This window comes from Stenella coeruleoalba (assembly GCF_951394435.1).
Source record: "Stenella coeruleoalba genome assembly, chromosome: 11".
Lineage (NCBI taxonomy): Eukaryota > Metazoa > Chordata > Mammalia > Artiodactyla > Delphinidae > Stenella > Stenella coeruleoalba.
The window spans coordinates 24,794,563-24,816,976 of record NC_137157.1 but is presented as its reverse complement, the minus strand read 5'-3'; the positions used below and the strand labels follow the sequence as shown (position 1 = coordinate 24,816,976).

Genomic DNA, 22,414 nt, shown 5'->3' with positions numbered 1-22,414 from the left:
CACTTTTCCTTGAAATAACCATAGTATTTCTGTGTGCAGATGTGTTTTATGTATATTTCCCATTTCATCACACAAAATACTAAAAATACACCTACTCAAAAATGGAGATTTAATAAAATTTAATAAATTTTACTGCTTCATCTGATACCTCTTAAAAAGTGTTTTCCTACAAGTGTATAGTGGTGAAGAATACAATGGCTACTAAGTATAATTTGGTGTGAGTGCCTTGATTTACACTAAGGGTACCAGTAGCTTTATCCCTTCTTACTTTTGGATAATCAACGCAAATATTAACACAGTGAAGAGGGCAAGTAAACTTTCAGTATAATTTTGAGAATATATTATACCTTTGGAGATCCCCTGAAAGGGTCTCAGGATGCTTAGGGGTCTATGGACCATACCTGAGAACCAATGCCTTCTAGCATTCACTAATATAACTCACCACCAAAATTTTCAAATATTTTATTCCATGAGCTACAGAGAACACTTCCAAACCCACATAAAAGCAATCATGCAGTGTCAATGGTTGTTCTTTTAAACTTAAACACCTGGAACTATTTATAAATATCTCATACATTCCATACCAAAATCTGCTAGCTTTAATTCTCCTTTTTCATTAATGAGGAGGTTCTGTGGTTTTAAGTCTCGGTGTAACACCTTTCTTCTGTGGCAATATGCCAAACCACGTAGAATTTGGTATAAAAACAGCTACGGAAACAAAAAATAGAAATTAGTCTTACAGATAATAAGATATACTTTGGTATAAGTTATGGTAAACAGAAAAGCAACTGGCCTAGAACAGTAAGAGAAAAAAAAAAAGGAACCACATCCTTTTCCTTACATACCTGTTGTCTGAATTTTACAATTTACTGTTCTATTTGAACCATCTACGTATTTTTTTAGAGTGAACAAAGCGAAATGAAACTTTGTCTTAGTAGCAATAGTTCACTTGTTACTGAAAATGACTTTAAATAAATGTACCTCATAAATTTACAGGCCTACTAATTAGGCTTACAGTTTAATTATGAAATTCTGGCAAAACAAACAACCTTCTACCATTACCCCACCCTACTCCCCCCCAAAAAAACTAATGTGGGGCAACGTCTTTAAAATAAGGCAATGGAATTGGTGGTTTTATGAACATTCTGAGATGTCAAACAGAATGGTGTTGCATAGCTCTGGCAAATTATGTGCTATAAAAATAACCTAAAATAACCTAAACCAGCTTCTATCACCCACCTTCTGGGTACTTTACTTTCAGCACCTCCTACTCAGCCTTCAAAATCTGCTATGATTCAGAAAAGGGAATTGGCACTGTAGAGCTCTGAATGGCTCTTTGAGAAAACCAATTCCTATAAGGCTAATGGGAGACTTTTTGTTGTGGATTTTGGTGGAAAAAAGAATATGAAACACAGGAGGTCTCTGATTCTTTGTGGTTAACAAAGAAGAGGATTCAGGATTGTACCCCTGGTTATCTTGAAGGTGAAAAATAGCATTAGAACTTCAAGAATAAGCCAAGGCAGCAGGTGAACAATGGGCCTGAAGAAAATCTAATTAGCAGTTTCTACACTCTACATATTCATGTGTTTTGAAAACTCTTAAATTACTATTTCCAAATATTTCCGTTACTTTCTATGTTTGAAAAAATATAAGGGGCTAGTTAAACACAGACTAAAATACTCTACAACTTAAGCCAGGAATGTAAACCTGGCTTAAGACATACAAACTTCTCAAATCTTTGTCAAATTATGATGATTAAGGACAATTTTCTTTCCAAATTACTGCTAATATGAAAGCAGGAAAAACAACATAAAAGCCACAAACAAAAATAAACACAAATGAGATTCAGTACACCTTGCAAAACAAAATGTGAAATATGATGAAAACAATTCTCATAGAAAATATATGGAAAGAGACTTAAAGCCCTATTCTAAAATTCTTAGCAATGTGTTACCCATGTGTTTTGAACTGTCTTTTACTAAAAGAAACTGGCTCTCCTTTATACCAAACTTAACTTAAAAGTATATAAGTTTAAAGTTACTACCTACAGAATTGGAACTGTCTCAAAAATACAGCTGGGACAGCCTACTTCCAGAACAGTTTCTCACAAACTGTTGACTATGTTTGGATAAATAAATCTTTGCTATATTTGGAGTATATCAGGTCAAAGAAACCTACTGAAAGAACACAACTGTATCAAAGGTTTTCATTTGATTTTACTTTTACTCTTGGGTTTCATCTGGGACTATTATACCAAACTTTTCTAGCATTACTTGCATCTTTAGATATTTTTCACATAAGAAAATATGTAATTATGTTACTTTTCCTCCTGACAGTACAGAATGGTATTTCCAGTCTAGTATTCATAATACCTATGCAGGTTCCTGGCCTTACTCATTAGATTAGTACCCTGAAAAGTTGTTTTATAATTAAATACCATTCTAAATACTTTAGGGGAGTTTGCCATATAAAGGAAGCCCTTTGCAGAATGCACTAATCATTTTCATTGATCTTAAACATTTGGATTTTGATATAATAGGCATGTCATTTTCTTTTTAAGCAGAATATACCTATAAATGTATTCTACATATATCTAAGAGAATCAATGTTATAATGTGAAAGGACATTGTCAAAAGTTTTTATTTTTGTTTTTTTTTGGAGCAGAGAAAGGTTTATTGCAGAGCCAAGCAAGGAGCAAGGGTAGCTCGTGCTCAAAATCCTCAAACTCCTCAAAAGTACTTTTTAAAACTTTTTAAATGAAGTAGTTCTATAAAAAGGTCTGATTCTAAGAAATACTATAGTGTAGTAAACAGAAGTTCTGAGTAAATATGTTCAGAGGACAATAACCTATTTAAAATGCCTAACAGAAAATTCTGAAGCATATTTCATATGTAATGTAGTTCATCTATGCTTAAGTGTTTGTCTGTACTTTAAATAAAATTTAAAATGACACACTAAAGCATACCTTAACATTGTGCATACTCATGATGTTTCCACAGTCATCCATGTACTGTTTTAGATCTTTATCCTGAAAAAATACAGCACTTTACTACGTGATACATAGTTTTGAGAAGGCATGACTGATTTACTTAATAGTGTTTAGTTTAAAAAAAAATCTGGGGGGGGGCTTCCCTGGTGGCGCAGTGGTTGAGAGTCTGCTTGCCGATGCAGGGGACACAGGTTCATGCCCTGGTCCGGGAAGATCCCACATGCTGCGGAAAGGCTAGGCCCGTGAGCCATGGCCGCTGAGCCTGCGCGTCCGGAGCCTGTGCTCCGCAATGGGAGAGGCCACAACAGTGAGAGGCCCGTGTACCACAAAAAAAAAAAAATTTATTTTAATTGAAGTATAGTTGATTTACAATGTTGTGTTAGTGTCTGGTGTAAAGCAAAGTGATTCAGCTATAAATACATATATATATACATATTCTTTTTCAGAAAAATAAGTTGTTTTTTGAGGAAAGATACTGAATGCACCACACATAATTTAATTAAATACTAATAACAATAATGTCCCCGGGGCTGTTAAAAAATCCAATTTGCTATGTTTTATCATTTAGTAAATGCTTACCAGATACTCAAAGACCAGAGTCAAAGATTTATCTGTGTGAACAATGTCATGTAGCGTTACTATATTTGCATGTTTTAGATCCTTTAATAGTGAAACTGCAAAACAAAAAAGAAAGCCAATTACTTAATCTGTGGTAGCCAGTCTTTTTAAAAAAAATCCTAAGTTTAACATATGAATGATTGAGTTTAGGAGTCTCTTAAATTTAAAACAATAATCCACCAAAGGAATTTGTAGTAGAAATTTTAATAGAATCAATTTTTTTCTTTTCTTTTATGGTTCTGGGTTTGATATTTTTAATTCTTAAATTATCCTCAGGGCTTCCCTGGTGGCGCAGTGGTTGAGAGTCCGCCTGCCGATGCAGGGGACGCGGGTTCGTGCCCCGGTCTGGGAAGATCCCACATGCCGCGGAGCGGCTGGGCCCGTGAGCCATGGCCGCTGGACCTGCACGTCCAGAGCCTGTGCTCCACAGCGGGAGAGGCCACAACAGTAAGAGGCCCGCATACCGCAAAAAAAAAAAAAAATTATCAATATTACATTAATACTCTCCATGACATCTTTTTTTCTCAAATGTTAACTTATTGAGACTTCTAGGATTAATTTAGACATAAAGTCCAAGGTACCTTTTTTTCCTTCAAATTGCTTGTCAGTTGCCTCAAACTATTTTCTGGATAATCTTTTTTAAAAAAATCATACCATTATATAAATATATTTACATCCTGTATATACTATTTATAGTTAGCTTTCCCCCATGCACCAATATATAACATTTCCCAATGTCAAATATTTGTCTGTGACAACAATCTTTAATGACTTCATAGTACTTCATTATAAGCAGTACAATAATATATCTAATTCCTTTTATTAAATCTTTCAGCTTTAGCTATTGCTTCCCCCCCTCCCCCCAGGGCCTTGTTTTACTGTATTCTTTCTCCTCAATGAGATGCCGTAAGCTGTAGTGGCATATATTTTCCAGTCATGTACTATTTCTATATCTGAGCTCCTTGTGCTTACAAAAAATGAACTCTTATTACATAGCTTTGGTTTTAAAATATTCTATATAAATTTCATAATACATTCTGCTCACAAAAGTACAAATTATACCTTCTCTTATTGCTGTGCAGGGTGCACCTTCTTCATGTTCCAACCGGATCTCTTTCAATGCCACCAAATTCTCTGTCAATTTACTTCTTCCTTTATATACTGTTGCATATGTACCCTACAAAATATATTTTTGAAAGACACATCAAAAATATCATGAGTCTATCTATATCATCTACACAATAAAGAGCCCTAACTAAATTTCTAATTTCTAAGCATGTGTTAAATTCTATCTTGCAAGGAAAACCCCACCATGATTAATCTTGGTTTTCCTATAGCTAAAAGGACTTTCAGTTCCATACACACAGCTTCCTTACTCTTACAACCCTACAGAGTGCTTCAAAGGTATGAAAACATAGGGAGAATATTTAATTTACTTTTTGTGCTTCGTATTAGATTAATAACTGAATCAATAGATTTGGAATCAAAGGTACTTTAACTGCAATGGTATGTGGAGATTAAGCACAGTAAGTGAAAACTGAAAATTTAACTAACATATTATGAAACTTTACCCGTTTTCAGACTTTTCAGAATCTTTGTATGCTAGAGCTCTCCTTTAAAAAACAAATATATTCTATAGATTTCTTCTATCATTTCCAGGATAGTTCTCAAACTCCCTTAAGGCCTCCCTAGTAACTAATTCTATTATTTTCTTCTCACTTTCTCACTCTGGGAGGTAGACCATTTCAAAATTAGTCAGTACTAGTAGCAACTTCAAGAAAACCAAGGTCTTATGGGTCAAGAATTTCCTTAACCTTTAATGAGATGTGTCTTTAACCTTAAAGATAGTATTTTGATTTTTCACAAGTTTGAACACATGCAATTTCCCACATGATTGCACAAAGAATACCAGGAAGCTAACTAACAAATAAATGTCTATTTTGTTACCAAGAAAGCACAATATTTTATGCTTCAATATCAGGTTATAAGGCTATTAAAAAAACTCATTTCTTCTCACACGGATGGGATGATATCAAGAATTAAAGGTATTTTCCTTTTAACATTCTGTTGCTTTTTCAGAACAAGATATAATCTTTTAGATGATGAACAAGAAAAAAATGCACCTTACATGTTTGAAATAAGTATTAACTTACCTCTCCAAGCTTTTCCAATTTGATGTAGGTTTCCATTTTTCCAAACCCAATTTCTGACTGAAAGCAAACAATTATAAATTTAGTATTCTTAAAATTTCAATTCATCACTGCCTCAATTTCTGAAACTCTCCTGCTCTGAGGAGTGTCTTGGAATAGAAAAATCTGATTATAATTAAATTGTTGAACATCTGTCAAATTTTAAAATAAATTTTAAAAACTGGAATATTCAAAGGTTCAAAACTATCAAAGTTCACAATTAAAGTTGTCAACCCATCTTTTACATAGATCGAGTAACAGTCTGCTATAGGGACTTCCCTAGTGGCACAGTGGTTAAGAATCCACCTGCCAATGCAGGAGACACAGGCTCGATCCCTGGTCAGGGAAGACCCCACATGCCACAGAGCAACTAAGCCTGTGTGCCACAACTACTGAGCCTGTGCTCTAGAGCACACAAGCCACAACTACTGAGCCCGCATGCTGCAGCTACTGAAGCCCGTGCTCCGCAACAAGAGAAGCTACCTAGAGCCCATGCTCCGCAACAAGAGAAGCTACCACAGTGAGAAGCCCACGCACCACAACGAAGAGTAGCCCCCACTCCCACAACTAGAGAAAGCCTGCACACAGCAACAAAGACCCAACACAGCCAAAAATAAATAAAAACAAACAAACAAAAAACATTCTGCTATTATCAAAACTACAATGAGGTATCTATCACCTAACACTGATCAGAATGGGCATCATCAAAACATCTACAAACAATAAATGCTGGAGAGGGTGTGGAGAAAAGGGAACCCTCTTGCACTGTTGGTGGGAATGTAAATTGATACAGCCACTATGGAAAACAGTATGGAGGTTCCTTAAAAAACTAAAGATAGAATTACCATATGATCCAGCTACTGGGCATATACCCAGAGAAAACCGTAATTCAAAATGATACACATACCACGATGTTCACAGTGGCACTATTTACAATAGTCAGGACATGGAAGCAACCTAAATGTCCATCAACAGAGGAATGGGTAAAGAAGATGTGGTACATATATACACAATGGAATATTACTCAGCCGTAAAAAGGAACAAAACTAGGTCATTTGTAGAGATGTGGATGGACCTAGAGAGTGTCATACAGAGTGAAATAAGTCAGAAAGAGAAAAACAAATATCATATATTAACGCATATATGTGGAATCTAGAAAAATGGTACAGATGAACCGGTTTGCAAGGCAGAAATAGAGACTCAGATGTAGAGAACACCGTATGGACACCAAGAGGGGAAAGGGGGCCAGGGGTGGGTGATGAATTGGGAAATTGGAATTGACATATATACACTAATATGTATAAAATAGATAACTAATAAGAACCTGTTGTATAAAAATAAAAAAGAGAAAAACAAATATATATCAATGCATATATGTGGAATCTAGAAAAATGGTATAGATTACCTTATTTGCAAAGCAGAAACAGAGACAGAGACGTAGAGAACAAATGTATGGATACCAAGGGGGAAAGGGGTAGGGTGGGAAGAAATGAGATTAGGATTGATACATATACACTACTGATACAATGTATAAAATAGACAAGTGAGGGGACCATACTGTATAGCACAGGGAACTCTACTTAATGCACTGTGGTGTCCTAAATGGGAGGGAAATCCAAAAGGGAGGGGAATATACGTATATGTATGGCTGATTCATTCTGCTGTGCAGTAGAAAGTAACACAACATTGGAAAGCAACTATACTCCACTATAAATTAATTAGAAAAAATTCTGCTATGAAAAAATTTTGTCCTATTTTAAGATCCTGAAATTTTAAGATACCACAGGCATTTTAAGATACTAAAGAATTTTATAAAAGGTAACTACATGATTTTCTTTTTAACAACACTGCAAAATAAATAATTTTCCTACATATTTTCCTTCACCAATCTTTGTGTTCCCTAGGAAGGCCTGCAAAAAACAAAATACTATTTATTTCAGGTTTTCCCACCAAAATATAACAAAAAAGACAACTGCAAGTCATACTCTATTATGAATCAGGAAATGGCTAACACAGAAGAAGCAATATAAACCTAAATCAGTCCCCTCCATCCCCAAAAAAGGGGTTTAAAAGTGAGTTCTTAAAGCCATTGCTTTTAAACCTTGAGATTGTTTGACTACTTTCTATGGAGTCAATAAATGAGATAGATGGAATACTCAAATATGTAATGGAAACCCAGTATTTAAAAACTAAAAACAAACAGAACAAAAAACCCTAACACAAAAGATTTAGGAAAAAAAGAAAAAACAAAGTGATAAAAATTTAGGGATTGAGAGCAGAAATCGGGGGGGGGGGAAAAGTTAAACAGAGGAGAAGAGTAAGAATTTTCTTAAACTGCTTTCTAGTAACCCTTTGTAGATAGTGCAAAAGGCAATAATAATCTAAAAATTCACTTCTCACTTTAGAGTGATACTAATGCCCTTAAATAAATAGCCAGTGAAGGGAATAATGTTCTTTTATATATAACCTCAGCTCTCAAAGGTGTATAAATAAGGCTGGATCATTAAATACTATGTTTTAGTCAAATTCTGGAGGTTATACACAATTTTTTCTGGAGGTGTTGAATAAAATAAAAATGATACTTGACAATTAATATTTGACTTAACATCTCTCACCACTTGGAACAAAAGGATAAACTGCCCCAACCTGAATGGCCGGAAGTAGCAGAGGCCTCTCAAAGGAACTGTTTCTATCCTTTTGTTACAAGGATATGTATCCATTTAAAAGCCATGCAGGGACTTCCCTGGTGGTGCAGTGGTTAAGAATCCGCCTGCCAATGCAGGGGACACAGGTTCGAGCCCTGGTCCGGGAAGATTCCACAGGCTGCAGAGTAACTAAGCCCGTGCGCCACAACTACTGAGGCTGCACTCTACTGAGCCCTCGTGCCACAACTACTGAAGCCTGCGTGCCTAGAGCCTGTGCTCCACAATGAGAAGCCACTGCAATAAAAAGCACACATACTGCAACAAAGAGTAGCCCTCAGATCACCCCAAATAGAGAAAGCCCATGTACAGCAATGAAGATACAACACAGCCTAAAATAAATAAATTAAATAAATAAATTAAAAATAAAATAAAATAAAAGTCATGAGGAAAACTGCATATCTAATAGTACTTAATTCAATTTTGGAAAACTAATGAAAACTGTGGTCACAGGCAGTATTACTGAATGACTGAAAAATTGCTTCTTTCTGCACTCTTAAAGACTTTTCTCTATATATGGTATTTTTTAAAAAACAATTAATTAGGGCTTCCCTGGTGGCACAGTGGTTGAGAGTCCGCCTGCCAATGCAGGGGACGCGGGTTCGTGCCCGAGTCCGGGAATATCCCACATGCCGCGGAGCGGCTGGGCCCGTGAGCCACGGCCGCTGAGCCTGCGCGTCCGGAGCCTGTGCTCCGCAACGCGAGAGGCCACAACAGTGAGAGCCCCGCATACCGCAAAAAAAAAAAAAAAAAAAAAAAAAAAAAAAAAATTAAAAAAGTGAGATTTTGGAACCATCATGCACCATCCACCCATGTACTATCTTATATATGACTCACAGATATTAAGTCCTTGCTTTCTATTATCAATAATTATACAGAATGATAAGGTAAAACTACACTAGACAACATCTGCTAAATACAAATGGAGTTTTTTATTTTAATATGGAAAATGTGGCAAATAGCCCACCATCTGGTGCATGAGAACCTGATTCTGAATAACCTTTTGACTTTGCATGTTTTTCTGGGGACACCTTTTTTTTTTTTTTTTTTGCAGTATGTGGGCCTCTCACTGTTGTGGCCTCTCCCGTTACGGAGCACAGGCTCCGGATGCGCAGGCTGAGCGGCCATGGCTCATGGGCCCAGCCGCTCCGTGGCATGTGGGATCTTCCCAGACCGGGGCACGAACCCGTGTCTCCTGCATCGGCAGGTGGCCTCTCAACCACTGCGCCACCAGGGAAGCCCTGCATGTTTTTATAGTCTATTTACATATTATCTTAACACTTAAAAAAAGGTTAATTACCAAGGTCACACAAACTATGATAGAATATGTTTATTTTCTTATACCTACCTCTAGAATTCAGGTGATTAAATTCACAAACATGGAACTATTCTGCCATGAATTTTAAGTCTTATATCACATTTCTTTATGAAGGAAAAAAGAACTATATTTAAAGAATAAATGGAAACTAGTAAGAACAAAATAATAAACATCCCCCCCAAAAATATAATAAAAATGTCATTATCTGTAACAATAAGAAGCACATAGAAACATATAACTACAAGCTAGGAACTTTTTTGTTTATTTTTTGGCTACGTTGCGTGGCTTGTGGGATCTTAGTTCCCTGACCAGGAATTGAACCTGTGCCCTCAGCAGTGAAAGCACAGAGTCCTAACCACTGGACCACCAGGGAATTCCTGGGAACTTTTTCTTATCAGGAGTTGGGAAATTTTCTTATTCATTCTTTTACCTTAAGTGAATAAATACTAGCATGCCCTTAAAAGATCAAGTACACTTTGGTCCAATGGTGACTATGACAAAAATGCTGAGATTTGCTTTAAAGAGTGTATAAATGAACTATAAATTCAAGATTATAAAGATAAAAATGTTGTAGAGATTTACTGTATCATATGAAGTATATAAAGAATAAACTGTAAGACATGCATCAAAAATTAACACTACAAAGAGTCACTCTTCAAAGAATGAAACTTAGTGAGATCATTAATATATGCTGAAAGTCTGCTTTTTAAAAAGAAGGTAAATACTGGAATTATCTGCCACAACCCAATTCAGAGTAAGTGTACCCACCTCACAACATTTTAATGATTCCCAACCTTTAGGATTTATTACATCCAAATATTACTTACTGAATCTTTATATGGAATTTCTAGAAAATTTTGCTTGCATTTTTATCTGCTGAACATGACAAGATTAACAATAGATATAATGACTAGCTTGTTGACACGCTCTCCTACGGAAATTATTCAGAGGACAAAGGACAAAGCTCATTTATTCAATATTTACCAAGCACAATACTAGGTACTGGGGATATAGTGAAGAAGACAGATATGATTCCTGCTTTCATAAGTTCACAATCTAGACTGAGTTCCATCCTAGATTACTTTAGAATATTTTTAAAGTCTCATATAAACAGAAATAACAGCTAAAGGAATGGAACAGTAAGCTTTGCATTTTAATACAACATAAACATTTCCTTAATTCTGCTTTCCAAACAAAGATAATTTTTTTCTCATATTCATTGCTCTAAGAGAATACTTGGCTTTTTGGAAAACCAAGCAAATTCCTGTTCAATCAGCTCTTGTACCATAAGCACATGAAAATTAAACAAAAATATAATTTATAATAGCCAGATTCCTATAATTCAGGGTAACTTGTAAGTAGCATCGAGTATTATGGGGTATTTCTTGATTACTTTGGCTCTGGCAATATAATCACTCTATCAAAGTTATAAAGATGTATTAACATGCTGGCAATGCAGTTCTAATTGAGTTTCAAAACAACTGAAATACATGCAAAAGTTCTATAGATGCCATTCTAAAAGTGAATGTGTATATAAGAAACACTGGGGGCAAAGGGAGATTTTTCAAACACCCATTTCCCTCCTTGTGAGATTTACCGAGTTACTGTTACTGACAGAAATGTGTTCTTAGATATGTGGGGGGCAGAAAAGAGACTGAGAATCTCTATTCTACTTGATCATTTGTCTTGCAAAAATGTGCTGTCATCATCATCATACTACCACCTTAACCCTGACCATAATATGCCAAAGGTAAATTAAGTTGTGGGTGGACTTTGAACCTCACTTCCACACCACATAATATATTTATTATTTCTGAGAGACATCAGGACTTGATACCCTATTTTCTCATCTATTCTTAGAAACAAGGACTACATATGATATATATTGGTAAAGTCATGAATGAGGAATCCAAAACTCATTGTTTAGGAAGAGGCAGATTCTTAAAATGTGTATAACTTAAACTTCAATAAAATGAGACAAACTTTCATGCACAGACTTAGTCTACTAAAGCTGCACTTAACACTCTCAGAAAACTTCCACGGGGCATGCCATCACTGTAAGTGCAACAATGCTCTAACAAATCACTATCTGCCTATGGGCTTTCCCACCAGTCTAATGTTTAACTCAGTATGTTAAGAGTCAGAATATTCCATTTCTTATCAACTATAAATGAATATTAAATAACACTTCACCAATCTAATAACCAATATCTTTAATATGAGATAGAATGACTAAATGTAATGTGTTCTGGATGGGATCCTGGGAAAAAAAAGATATTAGTGGAAAACTAGGGAAATTTGAACAAAGTACAGAGTTTAGTTAATAGTAATGAACCAATATTGGTTTCCTTAGTTGTGAAAAATGTACTAAACTAATGTAAAATGTTAATAACAGGGGTAACTGAGTATGTGGTATATGGGAACTCTCTATATGATCTTTTAAATTTTTCTGTAAATCTATAACTACTCTAAAATAAAAAAACTTATTTAAATAAAAAGTCAATAGAAAGGATTCAGCAAGAGAGGGAGACTGACTATACATGAGTGTATAGGAATAACAAATACTCTAAGCATCCTGAGGAGATGGGATAGGAAGAAGGACAATTCCTCAATATTGAAGAAAGGAAAGAGAAGAATTAGTGTAATTCAGAAAATGAGAGGGTTTCTGGTTAGTGGCTTCTCTCTTCTTTGTCATGTAGTGGGAGAGGTCATCTGCTTAGAGAGGGGAAGAATTAACCAGAGAAATACAATAGGGCAGCCAAGTGATACTGAGAATCCAACTGAGGCTGATGATCATAAATTCATAGAAGAACCAATCAGCCCTATTTTATGTCTTTCTCTACCAGAAATGAACTCTCTGACTGGTTTCTTATTTCCTACTCAAACAAAGGATTTATTTTATTTTTACTACCCTACTTATAATATACTGCTATTGAAAACAAAAAAACAACGTTTTATCCTTTTAGAAAGACAAAATTTTATATTTTGTCTTGTAAAACATATTTTTTTTAGATAAAGAGTATATCATCCATGGAAACATGAGCTCTAACAAATGTGAAGAATATTTTTCTTTTCCCATCTCCTTTCCATGCATTCCCTAATCCTTCCCCTTCACATATAAACCTAGGGTATTGAAGAATAATTTTCTAATATACTTCAAAGAAACCATGGCTTTAGTAAGGTAGATAGATAATGAAAAGGATGAATCAGTAGAAACCCAGAACAGAGCTGGCATGATTAATCTGAAATCTATAAGCCATTTCAGATCAAAAAGCAAGGGAGGTAGGTAGGAACACTCAACACAATAAAAACTCCAGTCACTTAACATTCATTAGAGGGCACTGTTTTCCTTAATTTCATGTACACTGAAAAAGACAGGTCTTAGATGATAGCTTCGGTGATTAAACCATACCTTTAGTCCCAATCTGAAATATTTACTAACTCCAAAACTTAAGTATCGATCTTTAATAAAAATTGATAACCAAAGAATACTTGCAAGCTGGTAATTAAATGACAAAGTTACTTGAATAAAAATGTCCTAAGCAGTGATGCAAAATTATGATGATCATAACCTATACCAAAGTCAAGTTGGTATTACACTTTAACCTTGTTGTATAATGGTGAATGTCAAATAACTACCGATCCTTCTAGAGCCAGCTTAAGCACTATAAGCCTGTGATGTTCAAAGACATTTTACTTGCTGTCTCTGTAATTGTCTCATAGCACTTTATATATACTTCTACCATAGAACTAAAGTCATCCAAAACAGATCCTCACATACACAATCATCTCAATTTATGTCAAAGGTGACACTGCAATGGGGAAAGCTATCCTTTCAATAAGCAGTGCTGGGCTTCCCTGGTGCCGCAGTGGTTGAGAATCTGCCTGCCAATGCAGGACACACGGGTTTGAGCCCTGGTCTGGGAAGATCCCACATGCCATGGAGCAACGAAGCCCGTGCACCACAACTACTGAGCCTGTACTCTAGAGCCCGCAAGCCACAACTACTGAGCCTGTACTCTAGAGCCCGCAAGCCACAACTACTGAGGCCCACGTGCCTAGAGCCCGTGCTCCGCAACATGAGAGGCCACTGCAATGAGAAGGTTGCGCACCACAACGAAGAGTGGCCCCCGCTCACCGCAACTAGTGAAAAGCCCGCGCACAGCAACGGACACCCAACGCAGCCAAAAATAAATAAACAAATTTATAAAAAATATATATATATAAAAAAAAATTTTTTTTAATTAGCAGTGCTGGGTCAACTGCTACAGATTGGGAGAAGACATCTGCAAGACATGTAACTGACAAAGGTCCTTTATACAAAATGTACAAAGAATTCCTAACAAACCAATAAGAAAAAGGCAGAAAGTCCAAGAGTAAAGAGATAACAGACTTGAACACTTAATTCAAAGAAGAGAATATCTAAATGGCCAATAAATATTAGAAAGGTGTTCAACTTAAGGCATCAGGAAAATGAAAAAAAAAAAACCACAATGAGACAGCACTATACACTCACCAGAAAAGTTAAAAAAAAATTTTTTTAAAAAGAAGAAACAATATCAGAAAATCTAATGGAGAGGGGCTTCCCTGGTGATGCAGTGGTTAAGAATCCACCTGCCAATGCAGGGGACACGGGTTCAATCCCTGGTCCAGGAAGATCTCACATGCCTAAGCCTGTGCACCGAGCCTGTGCTCTAGAGCCCTCGAGCCACAACTACTGAGCCCACGTGCCACAACTACTGAAGCCCGCGTGCCTAGAGCCCGTGCTCCGCAACGAGAAGCCCGTGCACTGCAACAAAGAGTAGCCCCCACTCGCCACAACTAGAGAAAGCCTGTGCACAGCAACAAAGACCCAACGTAGCCAAAAATGAATAAATAAATAAATTTATTTAAAAAAAAACTGCATGGAGAGCAACTAGAACTCTCATATACTGGTGATGGCAGTGTAAAATGGTATAATCACTTCAGAAACTATTTTGACAATACCTAGAAGAGCTGAATATATGCATACAATCTGATCCAACAATTCCACTCCTAGATATGCAACCAACAGAAATGCTTACATATGTTAACCGAAACACATGAACAGGAATAGTGATAGAAGCAATATTTGATCATAGCCAAAACTGAAAACTCAAATGTAAACATCCATCAGCAGAAGACTGGATAAAATATAGCATACTCACACAATGGAATACCATGCAACAAAAAGAACAAATGAATTACATAACCACATGCAATAACCTAAATGAAAAACAAGCACAACACTGAACAAGTCAATCACAAAAGGATACACATGTGTACATACATAATACATACATAATAGGTAGGATATTTATTGTATACTATATATATAAACTTGTATAAATATACATTTTTATATATTTCAATAAAATGTATTTTAATAATTTGTATATTCATAATTACATAAAGTTCAAAAGTTTAAGAATAATCAGAAAAAGAATATCAAATGCATTTTTTAAATAAATAAGAATGTGTATGTAAATGAGAATAAAGAAGTCTTTCCTGATATTAAAACACTATAAACATAATATAATCAAAACAGTGGGAAAGGGCTTCCCTGGTGGTGCAGTGGTTGAGAATCTGCCTGCCAATGCAGGGGACACGGGTTCGAGCCCTGGCCTGGAAGGATCCCACATGCCGTGGAGCAACTAGGCCCGTGAGCCACAACTACTAAGCCTGCGCGTCTGGAGCCTGTGCTCCGCAACAAGAGTGGCCGCGATAGTGAGAGGCCCGCACACCGTGATGAAGAGTGGCCCCCACTTGCCGTAACTGGAGAAAGTCCTCGCACAGAAACAAAGACCCAACACAGCCAAAAATAAATAAATAGATAGATAGATAGATAGATAGATAAATAAAACAAAAAAACCCTGTAGGTGTGGATGTGTGTGGAAATTTAGAAACATTGCCACTTTCTAGGAAAAAAAAAAGTGGGAAACATACGTAAAACTAATCTTTGGCCTTGGAAGGCAGGGATAATGGCTAAAGTTAAGGAAGTGAGGATAGAAAGTGAACAAAGAAGTGGCAGGACAGGTTTTCTGGGATTTTTGGAATTTCATTTATCTGGGTACTTGTTACACAGGTATGTTAACTTTACAAAAATTCATGGAGCTATACAATTATGGCTTATGTACTTTTCTGTATATCTAGTACATATTCTGTACATCTAGCATGTATCAGTAAAATTTACCAAAAAATAAAATATACCTTAAATTCTATTCCAATATAATATCGTTAAACCCTTAGGAAGGGAAAATGACAAAATCCAGAAAGCAACATAATAAACTTTAGCTATTCAACAATTAAATATAAAAATTAATATAAAATGTTTATACCCAGAAAATCAAACAACCAGATCTGATGGTGCAGGTATAGTAGACTTAAAAACTTACTAAAGAAGCTCTCCGAGACCTTCGGCTCATTGGTTGATCAAATGGTGGACTGTTTATCTGCAACTTTTCAAGATATCCATCAGGTATTCTGATATCTGCAGGCAGCGATAACCGCTTATTTAAATCCTTTAAAAAAGCAGGAAAAAAAGATATTTGTAGGTAACCACAAACAGAAAAGACAAGGGCATTTTACTTTTGGATTCATGGGCTCTAACATATTATTTCTTAGTGATCAATAACTATAAAGTTTTATTGCAATTGTAAAGTTACCTACATTAATTATATATAATATACTGAATGCCAATGTATTTATTTACTGTAAGCAAAAGTATACAATATAGTTTAACAGAAATGGTATTCTACAACCCAGTTATTTGAGTCCCTTCACTGATAAATTCAACATGGAAATAATTTTGACATTATTATACCATAGTAAGAATAGGCAAAGTCTACCACAAAATGCGATTGGTTTAAATAACCAAGTGGATATTGTATGATTTTGCATGCAACACAGTGAGACAGTTGAAATATTTTATTATTGCTATGCCAATGGGAAGAAGTAAAAGGCATTTCTATTTCACTGTATTATGTGAACTGCGAGAAACATAAAAAGAGATCTTGCCTATATTATCACTCCAAGAAACATAAATCCTTTAAAAATAAATCCCTACTGTTCAAAATAGTAACCAAACCACGAAACAAAGTTGAGATGTATAGGAATTGTATACATATTTATTGAGAGAGATATGGCTTAAGTATAGATTTGTATCATGTTCTCAAATGATAAGAGAAATAAAATGATGATAATCCTCCCATATTAGTTTTATATTTTACATAACCCTAAACAAATCACAGGCATTATTCTTGGAATGAAACAAAATGTTTATAATTTATCTAGAAGAATAAATAGAAAACATCCAGAAACATTCTCAAATAAGTATATATGTGGGGGTGCGTGGGTGTTAAGAAAGAAGTCTTTCCAGATACTAAGTTATACAATTAAAAAAACAAAACCAAGAGTGTGTCTCTTTGGGGAAAAAAAAATATACAGCTCAATGGAAGAATGAGAAAATCCAGATATAGATCCTAATATTAAATAAAATTTTTAAACATATGATAAAGAAAATCACATATATGGTGAAGAAAAATAATTATTATTTTTATTACTATTTTTTAAAATAAATTTATTTATTTATTTTTGGCTGCGTTGGGTCTGTTGCTGCGCACAGTCTTTCTCTAGTTGCGGTGAGTGGGGGCTACTCTTCATTGCGGTGCGTGGGCTTCTCATTGCCATGGCTTCTCTTATTGTGGAGCACAGGTTCTAGGTGCACAGGCTTCAGTAGTTGTGGCACGCGGGCTTGGCAGTTGTGGCTCACAGGCTCTAGAGCATGGGCTCTAGAGCGCAGGCTCAGTAGTTGTGGCACACGGGCTTAGTTGCTCCGCGGCATGTGGATCCTCCCTGACCAGGGCTCGAACCCGTGTCCCCTGCACTGGCAGGCAGATTCTGAAACACTGCGCCACCAGCGAAGCCCTTTTATTACTACTGTGATATAATTTATACAGTGATATGAACAGATATCAAGTTGATTTCAGTAGTTGAAAATGCTATTTTTACCATTTAGAAACTGATATTGTTTTCTGTAACTGATTCAGAAGCAATCTTTGATCAGTGAAAATACAATCAACCAATAGGATAAATACCCTAATCATCATTAACTCAATAGCACTCAAAAAATAACAATATTCTTATTTTAAAACATGTTCAATTTTTTGGAGAAAATTATTTTAATCTACAATATATATGGAAATAATATTCATAATCAACTTCTGTCCTCAAGGTTATACATAACATTGACAAAGAAAAGGAAATGAGCTCTTCATCCTTTTACATGGAGAAATAACTTATATGTGCTAGAGATCAGTAGGTATAAAAACCATAAAGGAAGTGATATCCATATTTATAAAGAAAAAAAAGCTGGTGCTTATTTTATGCATACTTTTTGAAATCTGAAATAAAATATTTATAAAATTTGTAGTATCTAGATGAATCTCAAAAATATAATTAAAATATTTTCTACAGGGCTTCCCTGGTGACACAGTGGTTGAGAGTCCGCTTGCTGATGCAGGGGACACGGGTTCGTGCCCCAGTCTGGGAAGATCCCACATGCCGCAGAGCAGCTGGGCCCGTGAGCCATGGCCGCTGAGCCTGAGCATCCGGAGCCTGTGCTCCACAACGGGAGAGGCCACAACAGTGAGAGGCCCGCGTACCAAAAAATATATATATATATTTTTTTGTTTGTTTCTACAAAGAAGACTTTCCTAATGTATCATCCTGGATTTCTGAAACTTTTGAAAATCCACATCCCTTACAGAGACCCTACATAGTATTTTGCAGAATGTTTAAGTATAATTAATGTATACTTGCCTTGGTATAGTAATTAGAAAAAAATAATATTCACAGACTAGTTTTTGCTAATGCAAAGAAACAACTTTCTTACAGGTGGTCACTGCCCTAATCAACATTTTCAAATAGGCATTTATTCTGTTTGACACACACACACATATATATATGTATATATATATATACACACACACATATATATGCATATTTATACATATATATTTATACACACAAACACAGGCATATTTGTATTTTTTAAATGGTACCTCCATTGAGATCCGTCTATGTATACGATTTCTAAGACAAACACCCGTAGGTGACTGGACTTCATCAGATGATGTCCCAGAAGCTTGGTCACTCTCACCATCTGATCCCATTTTTAGATTTTCATGAACAATATCTGTATCAGAAAATGAAACATTATTTATCTTAGAAAAGATGTATTAAATTCTACTATATCAATGTATTATCACCACAGGTAAGATGTAGACAGCCAACACATAAAAATCATAGCATAAGAAGGCTTTTACATTCTGGGTACCATAGGTGTGCAGTTAATAAAAACTGCACACTTAGAACAAATGTCCTAAAACAGTAGTATAAATCCTTTTATGCTCTCAGATTATGAAAAGCTATTTTAAAAAACTAACATTCAAGTTATTACCAAGAGTTGAATATTAAAATTAGAGACTGAAAATAACACTTGAGGATTATTTTAGTCAATTCTCTTATTTTCCAGATCTGGAAACTGACACCTTGAAAGGTTAAATGACTTTCAAAGGTCACAGAGCTTAAAGGCAGACCTAAAATAGAAACCTGGTCTTTTATTTAGTTTAGTATTCTTTCCATGAAATAATGGGTATTGGGTCTATAGCCAAATGAAATGGTTCTTTGAATATTCTTTTTAAAAACTGTTTTACAGCTGCTAATGCAGCTTCCCACCCCCCTGTGTTAAAAAACAATTCAAAAAGTATTCACTGAGTATCTACTTTGTATCATAACTACAAAGCAAGTACCACAAAATCTACTAGGGGCCAAAACATATTACACTTACATGACAAGGTGGATTATGATATTTCTTTTGTTTTGTTTTGGGTACGCGGGCCTCTCACCGCTGCGGCCCCTCCCGCCGCAGAGCACAGGCTCCGGACGCCGCCCCGCGGCACAAACCCGCGTCCCCTGCACCGGCAGGCGGACTCCCAACCACTGCGCCACCAGGGAAGCCCGGATTATGATATTTTTTAAATAGGGATAAAAGATAAATGGGGGGCTTCCCTAGTGGCACAGTGGTTGAGAGTCCGCCTGCCGATGCAGGGGACATGGGTTCGTGCCCCGGTGCGGGAAAATCTCGTGTGCCGCACAGCGGCTGGGCCCGTGAAACATGGCTGCTGAGCCTGCGCGTCCGGAGCGGGAGAGGCCACAACAGTGACAGGCCGCATACGGCAAAAAAAAAAAAAAAAGATAAATGGTAGTAGAGGGGAGAGAGATTAATTCCATTTGGGAATATTAAAAACAAACTTGTATACTTCTGTATCTGCTCATAAATTTGCATTGGTCAATCATCCTCTAATTCATCTAGAACAGCCCACCAGAAACAAATGCTAGATCTCAAACACATCTCTTGCCACCAGTCCTCTCCACAGAATTATTCACTCCCCCAAAAGTATCATGTTGTTTCACACTGCAGTGCTTTAACAAGCTTTTTTTTTTTCCTTATCTGTAAGAGATGCCTTTCTTCATTTTATCAATTTGGTGAACCCATTCTTCAAAACTATGCACATATGTCATCAGCACTCATGAAGTCTTTTCTACTCTCAGACACAGATGACTACTGTACCCACACCTAGCACACCTACTGCACTGAAGAGCATTTTTTGGTTCACGTTGTTTTATACCAAGTTATAAGATCCTTGGGGCAAGAATTTGGCTTATTCACTTTTCTATTCCTAGAACCGAACAAAGTTCATGATACTTAGTAGGTGGCTCAACAAATGTTCTACTGAATTAAATATTAACTAAAAAAAAATCAAAGAATGGACTAAACAACTGGACCTTTTCTTTCAAATGAAATGTTATATGAAATATCAACATGTAAAATAAATAAAAATAGTATTTCATAATTATAAATTTGAGCTTTTAGTTAACATTTACTTATACAAATATAAGAACTGTTTAAATTAACAAAAAAATTGAACTCCAGGGTCTCATCAAATCAGTCTTAGAATTCATACATTTCTGTATTTTGTCTTGATAACACATTATTAAGAAAATTCTTTTTCACACTGATAAGCAGCTGCAAATAGTAATAATGGTTTTTAATAAACCAATATGTAATTTAAGAATATACTTCAATCGGGCTTCCCTGGTGGCACAGTGGTTGAGAGTCCACCTGCCGATGCAGGGGACATGGGTTCGTGCTCCGGTCCGGGAAGATCCCGCATGCCGTGGAGCGGCTGAGCCCGTGAGCCACGGCTGCTGAGCCTGCGCGTCCAGAGCCTGTGCTCCGCAACGGGAGAGGCCACAACAGTGAGAGGCCCGCGTACCGCAAAAAAAAAAAAAAAAAAAAGAATATACTTCAATGACACAGAGATTTCTGGAGAAATTTTATCCCATCTGAACAAAAAATATTTATTAACATGGCAGTGAAAGTCAATGTATTTATTGGGTGACTAATTCCTAATCCAATGGTATTTAATACATCCGAGGCCAAGCATTCTTTACTGCCACACTTTTAAAATGTTAAAGATAATTTAACCATGCCTTCCACTTCCAGCAAAATTTAAAAATCTTCCTTCCTCAAGGAAATGTTGAATAAAAATATAGTTTATAATGTATAGCTAAGTTTGCATGAATATATGTTTAATACCTAGGAAGCAAAGACAGAGAACTGAAAGTCCAAAGTTGTTATGCAAAAATTGATTCTGTCACTTTCTTGGGATGGGCTTTTTATTTGGTAAGAATGTGCTTGGATTTAGCAGCCACCTGAGATAAAAGATGAAGCCTCGGGTGTCCCACCTGCAAATGAGAGCTCCTTTAGAAAGGCACGAGACTCTCAAAGAGCTACATCTTCAGTAAAAGGCAGACTTAAAAAAGAAATCTGCTCTTCTGCATGAGGACTACAAAGGAGCATATTAATCTCAGACTAGCACAGATCAAAAATCTTGAGTAGCATCTGACTCAACCAAGAAACAACTCATGTCATTACCGAGCCAAGTATAGTTCCGACACGGATACCAGTTGGTATTTTCATTTCCGTCAACAAGACAAAAGTGAAATGATGGAGGCTTACGTCAAGACTTCACTCATTTGTCACTGGTATGAGCAACTTCTTTCCTGAATCAGGTAATAGTTTCTAAGTAACTGAAGAATATTTACTTCTCAAATGGCTCAATTTTTGTGTAATTCACAATGCAACAGCTACAGACAGACAACACATTTTTAAATTTAATCTGCATTACTAACGTTTTCAACGTCACTTTCTTAAGTTTAGACCAAGGATCAGCATATGTGACCTGTTTTTGTATGGCCCTGAGCTAAAAATGGTTTTGGCATCTTTCAAGAATTATTTTAAAAAGAAGATTATGCAACAGACCATATATGGCCCACAAAACCTCAAAAATTTTTACTGCCTGGCCCTTTACAGAAAAAATTTGCCAACCCCTAGTCTAGACAATCAAGAGAACAATAAATTAAGCCCTGATTTGAAGTGTTTTCCAACTTCTGTGGGGTAAATACTCTGTTCATGGCCAACCTCAAGCTACCCACATGGCATCACTGAACATGC

General features: G+C 36.0%; 1 protein-coding gene across 2 annotated transcripts in view; it reads right to left on the bottom strand.

Annotated features, from left to right (window-relative positions):
• Positions 1 to 22,414, bottom strand: part of CDK17 (cyclin dependent kinase 17) — a 97,441-nt gene that overhangs the window by 15,064 nt on the left and 59,963 nt on the right. The window contains exons 1-8 of one of the 2 annotated variants that reach the window (XM_079937176.1): positions 19,685 to 19,786; positions 18,897 to 19,030; positions 16,230 to 16,355; positions 5,761 to 5,817; positions 4,670 to 4,784; positions 3,569 to 3,663; positions 2,966 to 3,028; positions 585 to 708 (exon numbers count right to left, since the gene is read on the bottom strand). In XM_079937176.1, the coding sequence (XP_079793302.1) occupies positions 585 to 708; positions 2,966 to 3,028; positions 3,569 to 3,663; positions 4,670 to 4,784; positions 5,761 to 5,817; positions 16,230 to 16,355; positions 18,897 to 19,007 (691 nt within the window). In that variant the 5' untranslated portion in view covers positions 19,008 to 19,030; positions 19,685 to 19,786. Of the gene's footprint in view, positions 1 to 584; positions 709 to 2,965; positions 3,029 to 3,568; positions 3,664 to 4,669; positions 4,785 to 5,760; positions 5,818 to 16,229; positions 16,356 to 18,896; positions 19,031 to 19,684; positions 19,787 to 22,414 lie in introns of those variants that run through there. The other variant, XM_079937175.1, reaches the window with a different exon arrangement.